We start from the raw sequence: 23,874 nt of genomic DNA on the forward strand, positions 1-23,874 counted from the left end.
CCGGGGGAGTGGGAACTCCATCCGGAAATCTTTGCCCAAATAACTCAATTATGGGGCATTCCAGACATGGATCTGATGGCGTCTCGTCAGAACTTCAAGGTTCCTTGCTACGGGTCCAGATCCAGGGATCCCAAGGCGACCCTAGTAGATGCACTAGTTGCACCTTGGACCTTCAACCTAGCTTATGTATTCCCACCGTTTCCTCTCATCCCCAGGCTGGTAGCCAGGATCAATCAGGAGAGGGCCTCGGTGATCTTGATAGCTCCTGCGTGGCCACGCAGGACTTGGTATGCAGACCTGGTGAATATGTCATCGGCTCCACCATGGAAGCTACCTTTGAGACAGGACCTTCTTGTTCAGGGTCCATTCGAACATCCGAATCTGGTTTCCCTCCAACTGACGGCTTGGAGATTGAACGCTTGATTTTATCTAAGCGTGGGTTTTCAGATTCTGTAATAGATACTCTGATTCAGGCTAGAAAGCCTGTAACTAGAAAAATTTACCATAAAATATGGAAAAAATATATCTGTTGGTGTGAATCTAAAGGATTCCCATGGAACAAGATAAAAATTCCTAAGATTCTATCCTTTCTACAAGAAGGTTTGGAGAAAGGATTATCTGCAAGTTCTCTGAAGGGACAGATCTCTGCTTTATCTGTTTTACTTCACAAAAGACTGGCAGCTGTGCCAGATGTTCAAGCATTTGTTCAGGCTCTGGTTAGGATCAAGCCTGTTTACAGACCTTTGACTCCTCCCTGGAGTCTAAATCTAGTTCTTTCAGTTCTTCAAGGGGTTCCGTTTGAACCCTTACATTCCGTAGATATTAAGTTATTATCTTGGAAAGTTTTGTTTTTGGTTGCAATTTCTTCTGCTAGAAGAGTTTCAGAGTTATCTGCTCTGCAGTGTTCTCCGCCCTATCTGGTGTTCCATGCAGATAAGGTGGTTTTGCGTACTAAGCCTGGTTTTCTTCCGAAAGTTGTTTCCAACAAAAATATTAACCAGGAGATAGTTGTACCTTCTTTGTGTCCGAATCCAGTTTCAAAGAAGGAACGTTTGTTACACAATTTGGACGTAGTCCGTGCTCTAAAATTCTATTTAGAGGCTACTAAAGATTTCAGACAAACATCTTCCTTGTTTGTTGTTTATTCTGGTAAAAGGAGAGGTCAAAAAGCGACTTCTAGCTCTCTTTCCTTTTGGCTTAAAAGCATTATCCGATTGGCTTATGAGACTGCCGGACGGCAGCCTCCTGAAAGAATCACAGCTCACTCCACTAGGGCTGTGGCTTCCACATGGGCCTTCAAGAACGAGGCTTCTGTTGACCAGATATGTAAGGCAGCGACTTGGTCTTCACTGCACACTTTTGCCAAATTTTACAAATTTGATACTTTTGCTTCTTTGGAGGCTATTTTTGGGAGAAAGGTTTTGCAAGCCGTGGTGCCTTCCATTTAGGTGACCTGATTTGCTCCCTCCCTTCATCCATGTCCTAAAGCTTTGGTATTGGTTCCCACAAGTAAGGATGACGCCGTGGACCGGACACACCAATGTTGGAGAAAACAGAATTTATGCTTACCTGATAAATTACTTTCTCCAACGGTGTGTCCGGTCCACGGCCCGCCCTGGTTTTTTAATCAGGTCTGATGAATTATTTTCTCTAACTACAGTCACCACGGTATCATATGGTTTCTCCTATATATATTTCCTCCTGTCCGTCGGTCGAATGACTGGGGTGGGCGGAGCCTAGGAGGGATCATGTGACCAGCTTTGCTGGGACTCTTTGCCATTTCCTGTTGGGGAAGAGAATATCCCACAAGTAAGGATGACGCCGTGGACCGGACACACCGTTGGAGAAAGTAATTTATCAGGTAAGCATAAATTCTGTTTTTAGTTTCATATTAATGATTCACTTTAATAATAGTCACTTTATACTTATAAGATTCACACTTGTATTCACTGTAAAATTCCTATAAAGTATTGGAATTTTCATTATATAATTTTTGTCAATATGATATATATATATATATATATATATATATATATATATATATATTCTATTGGCAATGAAAATTGCCAATACCACCTTTTCATTTTATTGTGGACTATTGCCAATACCACCTTTAACATCAATTAAAATTATGACCAATGAGGAACATTGGCAACCCTTTTAAGGAAGCACTGGACTGCCAGTTATTCATCTTGAAAAGTTGCGTGGGTTAATTTAAGATAAGCGCCAAGTTATTATCCTTAAGCTCCCTCACAGGTAATCTTCCCTATGATTACCAATTTTTAGTATAAACCAAACAAAAGTCAATTATTGAAGTTTGGGAGCGCTAAAAAAGCTTTAAAGACAATATGGAGATTTAAAATTTGCACAATATTTATTGCTGGTGGACAATCTAAAAACATATATAAATCAAAAAATCATAAAAAACAATAATATAAACAGTATAATCAGTCTAGGGTAGGATGAAGTAGTGCTAATATATTAAAGTATGGGACGTCTCCCTTTTAAACTTTATATTTTTGGGTTTCTCTGTATCTTAACCTTTACGTCTAGATTATTGCAACACTCTAGTTAAACAATGGCTATGTAACCACCTTAATCCACCTTATATTTGCATCTGAAAATGTAGTGTCTTTAAAAAGATATTTTCTTGACTAATTGTCAGAAATAAAATGTTCATAAAAATTGCTTTGATGTATAAAAGTCTTTTTCCAGTATAAAAATATATTTGTAGTCCAATAAATTTCCGCTATTTCTTAGAGGGGTAACCTTGTAACACTTCAGTCTTTTTTATGCAATTTGTAACAAGTGTTTCTAATGAGCTTACCGGGTCTTCTGACACCTGCTGTGTCTGGCGGTTTGTTTGTTTATCTTACCAGGAAGATGTTTATGCCTTTTCTCTCTCCAATCTTGTACGATACAAGACTAGCCTGTAAGCTTGGTTCTTTGGAGCCTATTTCAGTCTGTGTGGCTCTGATGGTTCAGCACCTTCTGTTCAAAATATCTCTGGCTGTCAGTATTTGGCAGCAGGCTTTCGAGTCAGGTAAATACTTCCGCTACACGCTCCGGCGTGTTTGGCGGTTCCTCCGATACTTAGTGTACAAGCGGCCGTTTGTTTCTTTTCTTCTTCCCCTGTACTCAAATTGTGATTGAGATCCTGCAGGGTATATGTGAGCTGTAATGGTTGCGTCTACGCGTTTCGCCGGTTGGCTTTATCAAGACGGATGGTTTGTGTTCTGAAGCCCGGTGTTTTTAAAGAGCCCTCTTCTCTTTCTGATTGGTTGATGTTTCTTCCTTTTTCTATTGGTGATCTGTTTAAATGGCTTTTACTGAGGATTTAAGGTGGACTATCGAATTGTATCTATCTTTTGCAAATAGTATAGATACATTTGTTCAATTTATAAGGTGGATTTTTCATTTGTATCTATCTTTTTCAGATGGTATATACATTTTTTGTTATTTTATTCGATTTATAAGGTGGATTATTAAAATCTTCTATTATATACATCAATGTTTCTAGTCGACTTATATAATATATTAATATATTGTTTATCAATTTCTAATGGATTTTCTATATATCCAAGCCTAAACGCAGATTATTTCAAAATGGATGTTTGTTATTTCATATAATTATCACATTTTTATGATATATTTTTCCCATTCTTTTGTTAGAATGTATAACCATCAATTTTTTGTCATCGTATTAATTAGTGTGTTGTATATATAGTTTTCATTATTTTATATAATTCTAGCTTTTATTCTTTACATAGTTCTTTTACTAGATTTGTCCTTATATATTTGGTATAATGTTGTTAAATTATAAATAATTTTTAGTGACTTATTTCTGAATTTTTTATTATTTAGAAACTAACGATTTCATTATAGAATTTGAGATAGTAAGATAGGTAATAGATTTTGAATCAAGTTTTTTATAAAGAGTAATTTAATTCCCATGTTTTTTAGATGGTTTTTATGGTCTTGTTGAAATATTGAATCTTACTAGTTCTATTTGTTTTCATCATTATGAGGTAAGAAATGGGGAAAGGTCCAGTTCAGAATTTAGTCCTGATGGATATAAAGTCTGCATGTTGTAAATTAATTCTGCCTCTTTTCTTAATAGTTTTTCTTCAAAGTTTCCCCCTCTCCACTCTTGTTTCAATTTCTTTATACCCCAGAATTTAAAGTCTTTTAAGTTATTCTTATGTATTTCTCTGAAATGAGTGTATAGATGAGTTTCTAGATTTCCCTTAGCTATACAGGACAGATGTTCTCGTAGGGTCCTTGTAGTTTCTCCTATGTACTGTAACTGGCAAGTGCACTGTATAATGTAGATGACCCCTTTGTCCTGACATCTTATTGTTTCTTTTATGTGATGTATTAATCCGTTAGTGTTGGATATAACTTTCTTACATTTACTGCTAAACTTGCAGGATCTACACCCAAAACAGGGAAAAAAACCTTCTAATTTGTTTCCAGTTAGATCTTTTTGTGTCATGTGTGTTTTTTGTATCTGTTTAAATTCGCTAGGGGCGAGTATCTGTTTAAAATTTTTGGCTTTAAATTAACCCACGCAACTTATCTATTCTTCCCTAGCTCATTTTTTATGAGCTTAAGTAATAGCAGCCTAGTAATGGAGAAAGATATATTTACCTGGAGAGAAGAGATTCTAAAAGAAATTATGGAAAATGAATTAAATATAATTGAGGTAGAACCTATAGACATAAACACAAAGATGGCTAAATTAGAGAAAAACATGACTAGTGAACTAAAACAAAAAATAGAATTACACTTCTTAAATAAATATATAGCAAACAAATGGGCCCCTAGAGGCCTTAGAGTTAAGAAAAAATGCACATTTGATCTAAAAAAAGAATTCCAGATGGAATGGGATACAGCTTTAAATGAAACTACACAAACCCTATTAGACATTCTAAAAAGGTCTAGAGAAGAATCACTGAAACAACTAAGTGAGAATATTACCTCAATTAAAAATGAACTAGAGGAAGTGAAGGAAAACAGTGAGTTTAAATTTAGACAGAAAGAAATAATCTCCAATCTAAATAAACTGAATAAAGATCTATTAGAGACCAAATGGAGAAAATACAAAAGGGATGAAGAAGATTATCAAGAACTGACAGATGAGATGGAAACAGAATTAGAAGAAATTACAGCAGAACAAAACACTGATATAGATTCACAACACACCACTTCTATCCCTAATAAACAACAAATACATGTAAAACAAAAACAAAATTATTATGAAGATAGAGGTAACTATAATCATAGTAATCACAGATTTGAAAATAGGCTAAATGAAAGACAGGGTAGATACACAGAATGGAGAACCAATTATAATAATTGGAACTATTACCAACCAAGAGAGTACAGAAACCACTACAATTACGATAGAAGATACAATACACACTTTAAAAATCACAATCACTATGAAGATAAACATAGACCTAATGAAAGAGAAACATATAGAAGAGAATACACAGAAAAAGGTGAAAGACACTACAACCACTATAAAAACGACTATAACAGCCCCCAAAGGCAAGATAGTTATCACTATAGAGAATACTCACAAAAAGATAATCACAATGGAAATTTTAGAAATAGAAATTCTGAAAAAACACCAAAAGAAAATATAAATCACAATTGGAAAATAAAAACAAATAATAAATTTGAAAAATTAAGCACAGTTCCAAATTCCCCAAAAAATGAGAAACATTTTTTAGAATTAGATCCAACAAGACCAGAAACAACACAAAACAAGTTAGCACTAAAAGCACCACCACTAAGAAAAAGAAGCAGAGAGGAACAAGAGGAGGAAGAACAGTTAAAAAAATGTCAAAAAAACAAAATAAAATCACCATCAGGTATCTTCAATCTAAGTAGTAAAGTATTAACTAAAGAAGAAGAAAAAGTATTAGAACTAGGTCTAAGTTTTGCCCCGACAACAAAAATGAATAAATTCAATACACATATTCATATAAGTCAATTTGTGCGAAAATTAACTTTGAAAAGATTATTTGCAAAAAATCCAATAGAGAGACAAATAACATCTCATGGTATAACAAGAAATGTCATTTCAACTACTCCAGAGATTCAACACACAGACCTAAAATTAAAATCTAAATTTTATCCAAGTGCTGAGAAAGGTAGAAACCTCGAACTATTTGAAAAATTAGTGCAAAAAGATATTGCAAGTGTAAAAGACAATAAATTTAGAAATAGAAATCTATCTAAAAAAGAAAATGAAATAATTAAAAATTTACAAAGCAATAAAGAACTGACAATCAAAGGAGCGGACAAGGGAGGAGGCATAGTCCTCCTAGATACAAAAAGTTATATTAACGAAGCCAATAGACTTCTAGGAGATACAGAAACATATAGAGAAATAAAATTAGATCCAACCAAAAATTTTCTATCAAAGTTAACAAACATATTAAAAGAGGCCTCAACTGAAGGCATAATCCATAAAAAAGAGTTTGATTTCCTCTGTCCTAAATACCCTAAAATACCGATATTCTATTACTTACCAAAATTACATAAAAATCCCATCAATCCACCCGGTAGACCCATAATATCGGGAATAGGTTCACTAACTGCAAATTTATCAAAATATATTGACAGTTTTTTGCAAAAATACGTAAAAACACTACCTTCATACCTCAAAGATACAACCGATATATTACAAAATTTAAATAAATTAAAATGGGAAGATAATTATATCATCAGTACATGTGATGTATCATCGTTATACACAAGTATCAAACATCAATTGGGCATTAAAGCGGCAGAAATGTATATGACGAGAGATGATACACTCAATCAAAAACAAAAAGACTTTATAATTCTAGGTATTAATTATATCTTAAATCAAAATTACTTTTCCTTCAATGGAAAATTCTATCTCCAGACAAGAGGTACTGCTATGGGCACGAGATTTGCGCCGAGCTATGCAAATCTCTTCTTAGGCAAATGGGAAGAAGAGTTCATATCCAAGCATGAGCTCGGCGCAAATCTCGTGCTCTATAAAAGATATATCGATGACATCATCCTTATATGGAAGGGGACATCTAAAGAATTGGAAAAATTCATAGCAGACATGAACCAAAATGACATAGGAATTCAATTTACATATCATATCAGTAAAGAAAAAATCACATTCCTTGATCTGGATATAGAAATTGTAGAAAAGGAAATAATAACTAAGACACACTTCAAAAAAGTAGATGCCAACAATCTAATACATTTTAATAGCTGCCATTTAAATAAATGGAAGGAGAATATTCCTAAAGGCCAATGCCTCAGGATTAAACGAAATTGTACAAGAACAAATAGAAATATTAGAGAAAAAATTCCATGATAGAGGGTATGACCCTAATATAATAAAGAAAGCTAAGGAACAAGTAGATCAAAAAGAAAGGAAAAATCTACTTACTTATAAAAATAAAGATTCAAATCCAAAAAATTATAGAGAAGAGAAAGAAGATAAAATTAATGTTGCATTAATCACAGACTATAACAGCGACCATCATATTTTGCAAAGAATTGTCAAAAAACACTGGCATCTGGTCCAAACAGATCCTCTGATAGGAGAAAAAATGAAAGATAATCCAACAATCATATACAGGAAAGCCAAAAATTTTAAACAGATACTCGCCCCTAGCGAATTTAAACAGATACAAAAAACACACATGACACAAAAAGATCTAACTGGAAACAAATTAGAAGGTTTTTTTCCCTGTTTTGGGTGTAGATCCTGCAAGTTTAGCAGTAAATGTAAGAAAGTTATATCCAACACTAACGGATTAATACATCACATAAAAGAAACAATAAGATGTCAGGACAAAGGGGTCATCTACATTATACAGTGCACTTGCCAGTTACAGTACATAGGAGAAACTACAAGGACCCTACGAGAACATCTGTCCTGTATAGCTAAGGGAAATCTAGAAACTCATCTATACACTCATTTCAGAGAAATACATAAGAATAACTTAAAAGACTTTAAATTCTGGGGTATAAAGAAATTGAAACAAGAGTGGAGAGGGGGAAACTTTGAAGAAAAACTATTAAGAAAAGAGGCAGAATTAATTTACAACATGCAGACTTTATATCCATCAGGACTAAATTCTGAACTGGACCTTTCCCCATTTCTTACCTCATAATGATGAAAACAAATAGAACTAGTAAGATTCAATATTTCAACAAGACCATAAAAACCATCTAAAAAACATGGGAATTAAATTACTCTTTATAAAAAACTTGATTCAAAATCTATTACCTATCTTACTATCTCAAATTCTATAATGAAATCGTTAGTTTCTAAATAATAAAAAATTCAGAAATAAGTCACTAAAAATTATTTATAATTTAACAACATTATACCAAATATATAAGGACAAATCTAGTAAAAGAACTATGTAAAGAATAAAAGCTAGAATTATATAAAATAATGAAAACTATATATACAACACACTAATTAATACGATGACAAAAAATTGATGGTTATACATTCTAACAAAAGAATGGGAAAAATATATCATAAAAATGTGATAATTATATGAAATAACAAACATCCATTTTGAAATAATCTGCGTTTAGGCTTGGATATATAGAAAATCCATTAGAAATTGATAAACAATATATTAATATATTATATAAGTCGACTAGAAACATTGATGTATATAATAGAAGATTTTAATAATCCACCTTATAAATCGAATAAAATAACAAAAAATGTATATACCATCTGAAAAAGATAGATACAAATGAAAAATCCACCTTATAAATTGAACAAATGTATCTATACTATTTGCAAAAGATAGATACAATTCGATAGTCCACCTTAAATCCTCAGTAAAAGCCATTTAAACAGATCACCAATAGAAAAAGGAAGAAACATCAACCAATCAGAAAGAGAAGAGGGCTCTTTAAAAACACCGGGCTTCAGAACACAAACCATCCGTCTTGATAAAGCCAACCGGCGAAACGCGTAGACGCAACCATTACAGATCACATATACCCTGCAGGATCTCAATCACAATTTGAGTACAGGGGAAGAAGAAAAGAAACAAACGGCCGCTTGTACACTAAGTATCGGAGGAACCGCCAAACACGCCGGAGCGTGTAGCGGAAGTATTTACCTGACTCGAAAGCCTGCTGCCAAATACTGACAGCCAGAGATATTTTGAACAGAAGGTGCTGAACCATCAGAGCCACACAGACTGAAATAGGCTCCAAAGAACCAAGCTTACAGGCTAGTCTTGTATCGTACAAGATTGGAGAGAGAAAAGGCATAAACATCTTCCTGGTAAGATAAACAAACAAACCGCCAGACACAGCAGGTGTCAGAAGACCCGGTAAGCTCATTAGAAACACTTGTTACAAATTGCATAAAAAAGACTGAAGTGTTACAAGGTTACCCCTCTAAGAAATAGCGGAAATTTATTGGACTACAAATATATTTTTATACTGGAAAAAGACTTTTATACATCAAAGCAATTTTTATGAACATTTTATTTCTGACAATTAGTCAAGAAAATATCTTTTTAAAGACACTACATTTTCAGATGCAAATATAAGGTGGATTAAGGTGGTTACATAGCCATTGTTTAACTAGAGTGTTGCAATAATCTAGACGTAAAGGTTAAGATACAGAGAAACCCAAAAATATAAAGTTTAAAAGGGAGACGTCCCATACTTTAATATATTAGCACTACTTCATCCTACCCTAGACTGATTATACTGTTTATATTATTGTTTTTTATGATTTTTTGATTTATATATGTTTTTAGATTGTCCACCAGCAATAAATATTGTGCAAATTTTAAATCTCCATATTGTCTTTAAAGCTTTTTTAGCGCTCCCAAACTTCAATAATTGACATTCATCTTGAAAAGCCCTCATGTAGGGAGAAACGCGTTGATGTTTTTGCAGCCAGAATAATTTGATATTTGTGAAGTACTCCTTCTTGAGCAACGGAGGATTGTTTGGGACTTTACTCTGGTTTGCTATACTGAAAGCTTGGTATGGTATACTGAAAGCCTGCACTGACAAGTGCCAAAGACTAAGCAAAGTGTGTTAAAGTCTCATCACTCAAACCTCTGAGGAATCAATCTGCGTGCTTATATGCACTTAAGAGTGGATGACTTCTTCCCTTCTACTTAAGAAAGTGGATCAGCTGTACCTTTCGAAATATATAATTTACCAATAGGATTGGCTTCCACTGACATCATATACACACGTGACCATAACGGCAGAGGAACAAACAACAAGGAGGCTGAGCGGCTAAGAAAAGTCTGTTCTATCCCGTGTTTGTCAATTATTCCGGAAGCCAGGTACTGTGTAGTCACTTGTTTAAGGAAATTCCCTTGGTTACCTTTATGCACTGCGGCTTTGCAACAGCACTATTGCACTTGGGACTTTGACAGCTACTGTCTTGTTTCATTTGCATCTATTGTATCTATTAACCTCAGTGGTGGCAATTTTCTCTCCATTTCTTTTAATTGAAATTTTATATCGGAGACGTCCGATTTTTATTATTTTTTTATTACTTTGAGTACTGTAATATTATTTGAGGACTGTAATAAATTGTTATTTTTGTACCCCTGTTATCTACTCTATTATTACACATATATATATACACTATTTACTGTTTCACTGTGTTGTGCCTAGGTATATTCAGGTTTATCTATCTCACATTTATTATATGTGATGTCATTATATTTAATAATTATAAACAAATGAACAAGCTCAACAAAGTTGCTTTTTAGGATAAGAATATATTAGGTAATATAAATGGTGCAGACCCAAGACAACTATATTTATATAAAGATAGATATCAAGGATATGATAAACCTTAGATATAAAGAATGGGAATTCAGCACTCTTTTTAGTTATTACAAAAGTTATTTTATTTAATTTCCATACATATCCATTGATAGGCATTCTCCACTATCATGGTATAAAAGACACACATGTGTGTGTCTTTTATGCCATGATAGCGGAGAATGCCTATCAATGGATATATATGGAAATTAAATAAAATAACTTGTTTCATTTAATTTTTAAAACAATTAATTGCTTTGTTTTTCAAAATTAATTGTTGAGTTGTGATCCTTTTTTTTTTTTTTAAATCAAAGGTTTTTATTGAGGTTTTCATGCAAAACATTAACACAAAATATATGTTTTGTTATACATAAAACAATTACACGAATAGCAATCACAATAATAGGAGTTCAAACAAGTTGAGCTACATTTCTACCAAAACATGTTTGGCCAAGGAACCTCATATTTTTTAAGTTTTATATACCTCCTGTCTAATCTATAGGCCACTCATGGACCCATCCCTAATAGCTTATGTCGCTAGAGGAAATTATAGTGATACATAGCCACTTACTGGCATGATTTATAAACATGAATAGAAAAAAAGTGCAGATTAATACCGCATAAGAAATTCACCGTGTTAGGCGAATACATATATGGATAAGGGGGGAGGGAGAGGGGGGACATATCTTACGTAGGATAGATATTAAGTCACATTCACAAAATATATAACTGTAAATCCATAACATGAGAACTGCGTGACAAAATATTAGAATATTATCTTAATAAAAGGGGAGAAGAGGGAAGGGGAGGGGGGGGGGGGGGGCAGAGCTTTTTGGTATGGCCCCAGGTTATAGAATGTAAGTGAATGGTCTAGTACAAAAATGTTATATAGGCATATATAGATAACCCCATATCAACTAATTAGTACCCCTGACTATCACACTTAGGACTCAGAGATCCTCGGATCTTTGTATTATAAAGTGGAGACCGTCCAAAAATAGAGAATAACAGGGAGAACAAGTATTTAACGAAATCCCTCTATATAATCATATGAATACAAAATACATTCCTATACATCCACTATGTGTCGTATTATGCTCTACACGCTGGCATTATACAGTCATATAAATCATTATGCAAATAGGACCAGATATTAATATAGACAGGGTTACAAAAAAAAAAAAAATCCCACATGAAATAAATAGCCTAACCATATCAGTGTAACAGTAAAATATTGTGTTAGCTATGATCTTAGGTCAAGGTTCTAGCTATACCAGTAACAAGGTTTATGAAATGTACCCCATTACCCTAGTATGGGCCCTATACCTGGGTAATTGGTAGTACGAGAACCCCTCTATTGAAGTGGTAAATTCAAACTGAAGGGACTGGACCCACATAAACTGGAATTATTATAGCCCACCTTTATTTTATGAAAGGTCATACCTTCCTATTGTGAGAGTAAAATAGGATCAAATAAATCTTTACTTGGTTCCAGCTCAGGCTATTACAAATTAGCATTAAACATGTTACCCTATATTAGCATATCATACTTCTATATCTAATGAACTACGTATCATGAGGCACCCCTGTCCCACTACCCAGAACTGTGTATGTCACCAAAAGAGGGTACAACAATAAAAATTCGATAGTTAAAATAATACAAACGCTCCTTGTAGCATATATGGGGGTAACAAACTGTATAAACAACAGATATATAGGCTAGAGTATGGGGAAACTTAGGATAGGATATGATTACAGGAACAGGATCTAGCAACCTAATTAGTATAGAAAGATATATTAGCCTTTTAATACACTGAGCACTTAACCAAGGAGAATCTACGAATGTTATTAAAGTCAACAAACAGCTATAGCTTTAGCTTTGAACAGGGCTATAAAACATGCAAATAAACCCAAGGAGTAATACATAAGGATTAAAAAAATCACGCTTGAACAGTCTGGAACCATGGAGAAGAGATGGCTAAGGGCTGCGTTAAGTGGCGTTACCCTTGTCTCAGAAGTTAACCTACACCACTTCTACTTAGCTTCACCAGCATGCAGAGCAATATCGTCTGGGAGAATTGCAGCAGGAACCACCACAATACAAAAATTATCTGAGCACTATGAGAGCCATAGACTAGTAACTCCCTGCACACCCATGTCTCCTCCACAGCACTCCGCTCATTGCCGCTTCCAGCGGTTTGCCAGTGTCCGCCAGTCCCTTTCACTGCTACTAGTGACTGGGCTTCCCTTCCCAGACCGTGATTCAGCTTATTGTAGAGTTCTGGCGGGAGGCCATTTTGCTGCACAACATCATCAGCTCCGTCGACCATAATATGTCCTCCAGATTTCCACTCGAGCATGGCAAATTGGGGCCCTGCTTCTTTTTCTCTCATCTGTGACAAATCACCCCGACTTTGTGTTGCGTTGAGTTCGGGCGGCCCTACTTCAATGGTAGAGGGCTGTAGAGGTTTGCGCCTCCTATTGAGCTGTGTCAGCTCAGCCATATTGGGTTCAAGGTTTAGTGCTTTAGCACTGCGTATGTCTCTTGCCTCTTTAGGTGCCTTCCCTTTCCAGTATTGTACTTCTGGCGGGCTATATCCCCCAAGTTCCACAGGATTACATGTTGTCGGTGGATCCGGCTGCCCACCCATAGCAACTCTCAGTTCACTAATTAGTGTATGTTGCTGGGTGTCCAAGGAGGTAATTAAGTTGCGCAGCTTAGCAAATAGTAACCCCTCCATTATATATCTGAAGGCTCCGTTGACTTATAAAAAATGTACCTCTGATGGTAATAACGTCTCACAGATATTCTCTGAAATGGCGGCTTACTCCGTGCGGTCAACAACTCAGGCCCAAAAAATCTTCTTGCCGTTGCAGTGACCCGTGCTTTGTGACAATGGTCAATATTATTTGTCCTGCTCTCCAAAGTGTGGATAACAAAAGATGTTGGGGTTTAAGAGTCCTTAATTTGCTTAAAGTAATGATTTATTTGTTCATATGGCAGGAGCTCTAAAAAGACATGTCTTGCTGCTTCAATTGCTAGCTCCGCCCCCCCCCGAGTTGTGATCCTTTTATTGATATAAATTTAAATATGTAATTTAATTACGTACAAAAATGTAGTGTTTTATAATCCTTTAAGTTTCTATGAAACTGATATGAAATTATGTTAACGTGTGCTGCTTGATTATATTACTGTGACTAAGGCTAATGCCTCTATATGGTTATTATGATAGTGTCTCTATAATCAGGATTATAATTGTTTTGTACGCAATCCCTGGGTTGACTAATATGTTTGCCAGAAAAACTTTATTATTCAGACTGCTTGTTAAATTTAGTTAATAATCTTAGAGTTAACTTCTAATTATCAAGAGATCACTGTACTTTTTGTTCAGCTTCATGCAGACATGATCAATAGTTTTTTTATGATAAGCATCATTTGCATTATGATTTACTAGAGACAAGCAGCAGTTATGTTCATATTCTGTGATTATCAACTTGTCTTCATTTAAGAGATGTCCATTGGCCACAGATCTCTGAACTTTGCAGGCTTAGAGAACTCACTATATTGCATTATTGACATATGTACGTAGCAATCATTTTTCTATTACTATATAAACAGAAAATGCTAATTTTGAGTTGAATCACAATTCTTTTGAAAAGTTTATCTAATAATTTTTCTACAAAATTCACCATGAAAGTTTTGTAGATTCATTATTTGATAAGCTTTTCTAAAAGATTTCCCTTGATCAGCTAACATGAAGTGCACAGACCTTTCATTTTACTTTGGGCACTTTAAAGACTCTAGTCACAATACAAATTAAATGTATTAAATCTGAAGTTTTCACCACATGTGCTTGGTAAGCACATAAACATATACTGGTTTCTTTATTTCCCTGCTTTTAGGAACTTATAAATTCTTTGTAAAATAAATAAATTAATATATTTTTTTCTTTGTGTTTGCTCTAGACCGGAGTTCTTCGAACAAACTGTGTTGACTGCTTAGATCGAACCAATACAGCGCAGTTCATGGTTGGAAAGTGTGCTTTGGCCTATCAGCTCTACTCTTTAGGATTGATTGACAAACCTAGTTTGCAGTTTGACACAGATGCAGTTAGGTATGCATTCCTTTTGATGTGATAAACTATTGTCAGTTTGATAAAGTAAATCATTCTCTGACAGGATATATTAATTTCTGTGTACCCATCTTTAACATTCTAAGTTCCCATGGGAACAGGGCCCTGAATTCCTTCTGTAACTGTTTGTATTGTATCATTGTTATACTTAGAATTGTACCCATGGACAGTGCTGCAGAATATGTTGGCGTTTTATAAATAAAATATAATAATAATATATATGACTGCAGTTAATCTGAAAGAAATGGACATTTCTCTCATAGACTTGGCGGTGTATTCAAGTATGGTATGAAGTCTAGGCTCTGTCCTCGGTCCCCTTCTCTTCTCAATCTACACGTCATCTCTAGGTTCCCTAATAAAGTCCCACGGTTTCCAATATCATTTGTATGCTGACGACACCCAAATCTACTTCTCTGCACCAGACCTATCTCCTTCCTTGCTAACCCATGTCACTAACTGTCTTTCTCACATCTCTTCCTGGATGACCTCTCACTACTTCAAGCTAAATCTCTCCAAAACTGATCTCCTCATTTTCCCCCCTTCTTTAAAAATCTCCACCCCCAATCTCTCTATAACTGTCGACAACTCCATCATTACCCCTACCCTGCATGCCCGATGTCTTGGGGTCACATTTGACTCAGATCTTTCTTTCACTCCTCACATTCAGTCCTTGGCTAAAGCCTGCCGCTTCCAACTTAAAAATATCTCTAAAATTAGACACTTCCTTACACAAGACACAACTAAGATTTTAATCCACTCTCTCATTCTTTCCCGCCTCGATTACTGCAACTCTGTCCTCTCTGGTCTCCCCACCTGCCGCCTAGCTCCTTTACAATCCATAATGAATTCCTCTGCCAGACTCATCTTCCTTACATGTCGCTCTTCATCTGCTGCTCCTCTCTGCCAATCCCTTCACTGGCTTCCTCTTGCCTCTAGGATCAAACACAAAATTCTCACTCTGACATACAAAGCCCTCAACTGCACTGCTTCCGCCTATATCTCAGACCTTGTCTCCAGATACTCTCCCTCCCGTCCCCTTCGCTCTGCTCATGACCTCCTACTCTCCTCCTCTCTGGTTACCTCATCGCACTCCCGTTTACAGGACTTCTCCAGACTTGCTCCCATCTTGTGGAACTCTCTGCCTCACCCCACAAGACTCTCCCCTAGCTTTGAAAGCTTCAAGTGCTCCCTAAAGACTCTACTGTTCAGGGATGCATACAACCTATGCTAACCTTACTTTATACCAGTTCCACTCCTCCATTGCTATCCCCTGAACCGCCTTAGCATGTAAGCCTAAGAGTCCAGCTGTTTGTATATAACCTTCTTAAGAGCTGACTACAACAGTGCAACTCTTGGCAGGGCCCTCTACCTATTTGATCCCTATAATTGTTTTGTTGTACTTCCCCTTTGCTTATAGCGCTGCGGAATCTGTTGGCGCTCTACAAATAACCGTTAATAATAATAAATAATAATAATATTGCTTTACTGATGTAGGTAGAAACTTCAAGAAATCTTCAGAACATCTTCCCTTATAGGTAGAAACTTCAAAAAATCTTTAGAACATCCCTTATTATAGTGGTCGATTTATCAAGGGCCGAATGGCCTCTGATGCCCCTGTTTCCGCTCAAGCCATCAGGCTCGCCGGAAACAGCAGTTATGAAGCAGCGTTCTTAAGACTGCTTCTCCTTAACTGGTCAGCTGCCTCTGAGGCTGTGGACATCAGTCCGCCCTATCGTGTAAGATTGGGTTGATTGATAACCCCTGCTAGCGGCCCGATTGGCCGCAAATTTGCAGGGGGCGGCATTGCACAAGCGGTTCACCAGAACTGACAGCATATGCTGTCAGCATTTAGCGATGTTTGTCGGACATGATTCGCTGAGCGGATCATGTCGGACAGACATTTGATAAATCTGCCCCATAGGCTAAGCTTTACAGGCTGATTACAGTCAGATTTCTCAAGATGTCATTGGTAAACAGCTTCCAAAGAGTGCAAGAAATAGTTTTTTTTTTTTTCATTCTGATTTAAAAGAAAATACTCTAGGCTTGATGTTTTCCAAAGCTTATTTGGTCATTTGGATTTTTTCTTTATGACTAACTAGCCAGAGATAGTAGGTTCTATCATTTAAGTTAGTTGATAAGCTTCTGTTGCATAGAAGCTTCTGTTGAACTAGTGTGCAAAGCAACCACTGGATTCATCTTCCACTTGTTCATTCAATTAGTAACATTTAATATGTTTGCGTCTTTACAGACAGGGTTTGATAGGAAGTGCTGCCTGAAAGACTAACCTAAGACCTAAGCAAGTATTTCTGCTCCCCCTTACATATCTTGATCCTGACTCCAAAGTTTCTGAGTATGATATCTCAGGAGTGTGGAAAAGTTAGTTTCCTAGTGTAATTTCTCAACTTGAGAAGTCTGCATGCCTTTGTGGCATATGGGCAGCAGATACTGTTCTTCTGCTGCCCCTATGTATCTCTCACGCTAAGGTCCTGCCAATCACCCTAAAGTGAGCTAGTTCGGGTTGAATTCTCTCTGCCACCTTAGAGGTGGCGGAAAGTTTAAGAAGCAGCGGCTGATGACCAGCGCTTCTTAAGTTGCGGGAAGCAGGTTTACGCTGCTTAATACATGGAGCCTTATATGTTTTACCCCTGCAAAGGGATTAAGCACATAGTTTCCCTGGGAAGACAAGATTGTTTCCCATAATTATTGTATAGCAGTTTTATTTCAATAATTTTGTGGTTTTAAAGAAGAAAATAATGTTTATTCAGTACTGGAACTGAAATAATTTACCAAAGTTGCAAAGATTCTTTGTTTCAAAATGAAAGCTTCTATTCTGTAATTTTTTTGCTCCAAAACATATAAATTCATGAATGGACCTGGTGGATTTTTTTTCTTCATGTTCTCATTCATCCTAATGATTACAGTATTGCCAAAAATATATTTTAAATTACACCTTTTTTGTTATTTTTTTGTGTGTGTTTCTAAAATATGTTCCTCAGCCACCATAGTGAATATATATATCTGATGTGGCTCCTAATGATGTGGTTGGGCAGTAGATAGTATTTGGTTGTCCTGATCAGTTACTCAAGTGCAAATTGCACTTTGTCATTACGAAATGCAGCAAAAATTTTGGTAGTCACAAAACTTAAGCAGGCATGTAAAAAGCAGATATTTTAGTTTTTCCCCTCAATACTGGGGGCCTTTTTGCTGCTGGATTTAGATCTTGAATCATTACACACATACACCTAGATTACGGGTCTTGCGTTAGCCTTAAAAAGCAGCGTTGAGAGGTCCCAACGCTGCTTTTTAACGCCCTATGGTATTACAAGTCTGACAGGTACAGGTGTACCGCTCACTTTTTTTCCACGATTTTAGCATACCACAAATCCCCTTACGTCAATTGCATATCCTATATTTTCAATGGGATTTTCCTAACGCCGGTATTACGATTGCTTGAAAAAGTGAGCGGTACACCCTCTCCTGTCAAGACTCCTACCGCATTTAAAAGTCAGTAGTTAAGAGTTTTATGGGCTAATGCCGTAACATAACACTCTTAACTAATGTGCTAAAAAGTACACTAACACCCATAAACTACCTATTAACCCCTAAACCGAGGCCCCCCTACATCGCAAACACTATAATAAAAAAAATTAACCCCTAATCTGCGGACCGGACATCGCCGCCACTTTAATAAATGTGTTAACCCCTAAACCGCCACACTCCCGCCTTGCAAACACTAGTTACATTTTATTAACCCCTAATCTGCCGTCCCTAACATCGCCGCCACCTACCTACATTTATTTACCCCTAATCTGCCTCTCCCACTATATTAAATGTATTAACCCCTAAACCTAAGTCTAATCCTAACCCCCCTAATTTAAATATAATTTAAATAAATCTAAATAAAATATTCCTATTTAAAACTAAATATTTATCTATAAAATAAACCCTAAGATAGCTATAATATAACTAATAATTACATTGTAGTTATCTTAGGGTTTATTTTTATTTTACAGGCAACTTTGTATTTATTTTAACTATGTAGAATAGTTATTAAATAGTTATTAACTATTTAATAACTTCCTAGTTAAAATAAATACAAATATACCTGTAAAATAAACCCTAACCTAAGTTACAATTACACTTAACACTACACTATAATTAAATAAATTACCTAAACTAACTACAGATAATTACAATTAAATTAAACTAAATTACGAAAACAAACACTAAATTACAGAAAATAAAAAATTTAAATTTTTTTTTAAACTAATTACACCTAATCTAATCCCCCTAATAAAGTAAAAAAAGCCCCCCAAAATAAAAAAATCCCTACCCTATACTAAATTACAAATAGCCCTTAAAAGGGCCTTTTGCGTGGCATTGCCCCAAAATAATCAGCTCTTTTACCTGGAAAAAAAAAATACAATACCCCCCAACATTAAAACCCACCACCCACACACCCAACCCTACTCTAAAACCCACCCAATCCCCCCTTAATAAAACCTAACACTAACCCCTTGAAGATCACCCTACCTTGAGACGTCTTCACCCAGCCGGACCGAAGTCCTCCAAGAAGCTGGGCAGAAGTGGTCCTCCATACGGCAGAAGTCTTCATCCGATCCGGGCAGAAGAGGTCCTCCAGACGGCAGAAGTCTTCATCCAGGCAGCATCTTCTATCTTCATCCTTCCGGCGCGCAGCGGGTCCATCTTCAATCGAGCCAATGCGGAGCATCCTCTTCAAACGAAGTCCTAACGAAGAATGAAGGTTCCTTTAAATGACATCATCCAAGATGGCGTCCCTTGAATTCCGATTGGCTGATAGAATTCTATCAGCCAATCGGAATTAAGGTAGGAAAAATCCTATTGGCTGATCCGTAATTGTACGCTTTTTTACTCTTAAAGGCGCAGTACTGTTTTTTAGATTGTTGTTTTTTTCATTAAATAAAGTGTTTTCAAGACTTTTTGTGGTTATTACTAGCCTGTTCAACATGTCTGACATTGAGGAAAGTCAATGCTCTATGTGTTTAGAAGTCATTGTGGAACCCCCACTTACATTGTGTCCCTCATGTACTGAAAGGGCCTTACATTGCAAAGAACATATTTTAAGTGATAAAAGTATGTCTAAGGATGATTCTCAGTCTGAAGAGAATCAGGTTATGCCATCCAATTCTCCCCAAGTGTCACAACCTTTAACGCCCACTCAAGCGACGCCAAGTACTTCTAGTTCTTTTACCCTACAAGATATGGCTGCAGTTATGTCTACTACCCTTACAGAGGTGTTATCTAAACTGCCAGGTTTACAGGGTAAGCGCAGTAGGTCAGGTATTTGAGTAAATGCTGAGCCCTCTGATGCTTTATTGACCATCTCTGATGTACCCTCACAGTGTTCTGAGTTGGGGGTAGGGGAATTGCAGTCTGAGGGAGAGCTTTCAGACTCGGGAAATGTGTTCCCTCAAACAGACTCGGACGTGACGGCCTTTAAATTTAAGCTTGAACACCTCCGCCTGTTACTCCGGGAGGTTTTAGCGACTCTGGATGATTGTGACCCTATTGTAATACCACCAGAGAAATTGTGTAAAATGGATAAATATCTAGAGGTCCCTACTTACACTAATGTTTTTCCAGTCCCTAAAAGGATTTCGGACATTGTTACTAAGGAATGGGACAGACCAGGCATTCCGTTCTCTCCCCTCCTACTTTTAAGAAAATGTTTCCCATATCTGACACCATTCTGGATTCCTGGCAGATGGTCCCTAAGGTCGAGGGAGCTATTTCTACCCTGGCTAAGCGTACAACTATACCTATTGAGGACAGTTGTGCTTTTCAAAGATCCTATGCATTGTTCCAGTTACTACGGCAGCAGCTTTTTGGTTTGAGGCTCTAGAGGAGTCTCTTAAGGTTGAGACCCCATTAGATGATATTTTGGATAGAATTAAGGCTCTCAAGCTTGCTAATTCTTTTATTACCTATGCCGCTTTTAAATGGCTAAATTAGCTGCAAAAAATGCAGGCTTTGCCATTTTAGCGCATAGAGTGTTATGGCTTAAGTCTTGGTCTGCTGATGTGTCATCAAAATCTAAACTTTTAGCTATTCCTTTTAAAGGTAAGACCCTATTCGGGCCTGAACTAAAGGAAATCATTTCCGACATTACTGGAGGTAAAGGTCATGCCCTTCCTCAGGACAAGACTGTTAAAATGAGGGCTAAACAAAATAATTTTCGTTCCTTTCGAAACTTTAAAGGTGGACCCTCTACTTCCTCCTCCGCCACAAAGCAGGAGGGGAATTTTGCACAAACCAAGTCAGTCTGGAGACCCAACCAGACCTGGAATAAAGGTAAACAGGCTAAGAAGCCCGCTGCTCCTACCAAGACAGCATGAATGGGCTTGGGCAAGGGACGTTCAGGATCCCTGGGCATTAGAAATTCTGACCCAGGGATATCGACTTGAATTCAATGATTTTCTCTCAAGAGGGAGATTTCATCTTTCACGTTTGTCTGTAGACCATTCAAAAAGAGAGGCGTTCTTACGCTGTGTATAAAACCTCTATACCATGGGTGTAATCTGTCCATTTCCAAAACTAGAACAGGGGCAGGGGTTTTACTCAAATCTGTTTGTGGTTCCCAAAAAGAGGGACCCTTCAGACCGATTTTAGACCTCAAATGTCTAAACAAATTTCTCAGAGTCCCATCGTTCAAGATGGAGACCATACGAACAATTTTACCAATAATCCAGGAGGGTCAATATATGACCACCGTGGACTTGAAGGATGCGTATCTTCACATTCCTATCCACAAAGATCATCACCAGTTTCTCAGGTTCCCCTTCCTGGACAAACACTTCCAGTTTGTGGCCTTCCCTTTCGGGTTGGCCACAGCTCCCAGAATCTTCACAAAGGTGCTAGGGTCCCTTCTGGCGGTTCTGAGGCCGTGGGGCATAGCAGTGGCGCCCTATCTGGACGATATTTTGATTCAGGCGTCAACTTACCATCTAGCAAAATCGCACACGGACATCGTGTTGGCGTTTCTAAGAACTCACGGTTGTAAGGTGAATATAGAAAAGAGTTCACTAGTTCCACTGACAAGAGTTCCATTCCTAGGAACTCTGATATACTCGGTAGACATGAAAATATTTCTGACGGAGGTCAGAAAGTTAAAGATTCTAAATACTTGCCGAACGCTTCAGTCCCTTCTCCGGCCATCAGTGGCTCAGTGTATGGAGATCATTGGATTAATGGTAGCGGCAATGGACATCGTTCCGTTTGCACGCTTTCATCTCAGGCCACTGCAGCTGTGCATACTCAGACAGTGGAATGGGGATTATGCCAATTTATCTCCTCAGATAAATCTGGATCAAGAGACCAGAGACTCTCTTCTTTGGCGGTTGTCACAGGATCATCTGTCCCAGGGTCTGTGTTTCCGCAGACCAGCATGGGTTATAGTGACGACGGACGCCAGCCTCTTGGGCTGGGGTGCAGTCTGGAATTCCCTGAAGGCTCAGGGTGTTTGGACTCAGGAGGAGTCTCTTCTACCAATCAATATTCTGGAATTGAGAGCAATATTCAATGCGCTTCAGGCATGGCATCGGTTGGCCTTGGCCAAGTTCATAAGATTCCAGTCAGACAATATCACGACTGTAGCATATATCAATCATCAAGGCGGAACAAAGAGTTCTCTAGCGATGATAGAGGTTTCCAAGATAATTCGATGGGCAGAGACTCACTCTTGCCATCTGTCAGCAATCTATATCCCAGCTGTAGAGAACTGGGAAGCGGATTTTCTAAGTCGTCAGACTTTTCATCCGGGGGAGTGGGAGCTCCATCCGGAGGTGTTTGCGGCATTGATCCATCAATGGGGCACACCGGAATTGGATCTGATGGCATCTCGTCAGAATGCCAAACTTCCTTGTTACGGGTCCAGATCAAGGGATCCCCAGGCCGTACTGATAGATGCTCTAGCAGTACCTTGGTCGTTCAACCTGGCTTATGTGTTTCCTCCATTTCCTCTCCTACCTCGTCTGATTGCAAGAATCAAACAGGAGAGGGCTTCAGTAATCCTGATAGCGCCTGCGTGGCCACGCAGGACTTGGTATGCAGATCTAGTGGACATATCATCTCTGCCACCGTGGAAACTGCCACTGAGAAAGGACCTCATCCAAGGTCCGTTCCAACATCCAAATCTAAATTCTCTGCAGCTGACTGCCTGGAGATTGAACGCTTGATTTTATCTAAGCGGGGATTCTCTGAGTCGGTCATTGATACCTTGATTCAGGCTCGAAAGCCTGTCACTAGGAAAATTTACCATAAGATACGGCGTAAATATCTTTATTGGTGCGAATCCAAGGGCTACTCATGGATTAGGGTTAGGATTCCTAGGATTTTGTCCGTTCTCCAAGAAGGATTGGAGAAGGGATTATCAGCTAGTTCCTTAAAGGGACAAATTTCTGCTTTGTCAATTTTACTTCACAAGCGTCTGGCGGATGTCCCAGACGTTCAGTCTTTTTGTCAGGCTTTAGTCAGAATCAAGCCTGTGTTTAAACCTGTTGCTTCACTATGGAGTTTGAATTTAGTTCTCAATGTTCTTCAAGGGGTTCCGTTTGAACCTATGCATTCCATGAATGAAGCTTTTATCCTGGAAAGTTTTGTTCTTAGTTGCTATCTCTTCTGCTTGAAGGGTGTCTGAGCTTTCTGCGTTACAATGTGATTCGCCTTATCTTATATTCAATTCTGATAAGGTGGGTTTGCGTACTAAACCTGGATTCCTGGTTGTTTCAAATAAGAATATTAATCAGGAAATTGTTGTTCCTTCCTTGTGTCCTAATCCTTCGTCTAAGAAGGAACGTCTGTTACATCATTTGGACGTGGTTCGGGCCTTGAAGTTTTACTTACAAGCGACCGTCAAACATCT

The 23,874-nt window shown here is 37.3% G+C and overlaps 1 protein-coding gene across 1 annotated transcript in view; it reads left to right on the top strand.

The window, feature by feature from the left end:
- FIG4 (FIG4 phosphoinositide 5-phosphatase) overlaps nt 1–23,874 on the top strand; it is a 1,077,570-nt gene that overhangs the window by 539,999 nt on the left and 513,697 nt on the right. The window contains exon 15 of the mRNA XM_053710848.1: nt 14,806–14,954. Coding sequence (XP_053566823.1) covers nt 14,806–14,954 — 149 coding nt within the window. The remainder of the gene's footprint in view (nt 1–14,805; nt 14,955–23,874) is intronic.

This window comes from Bombina bombina, chromosome 4 (genome assembly GCF_027579735.1).
Source record: "Bombina bombina isolate aBomBom1 chromosome 4, aBomBom1.pri, whole genome shotgun sequence".
In the NCBI taxonomy this organism is placed as follows: Eukaryota; Metazoa; Chordata; class Amphibia; order Anura; family Bombinatoridae; genus Bombina; species Bombina bombina.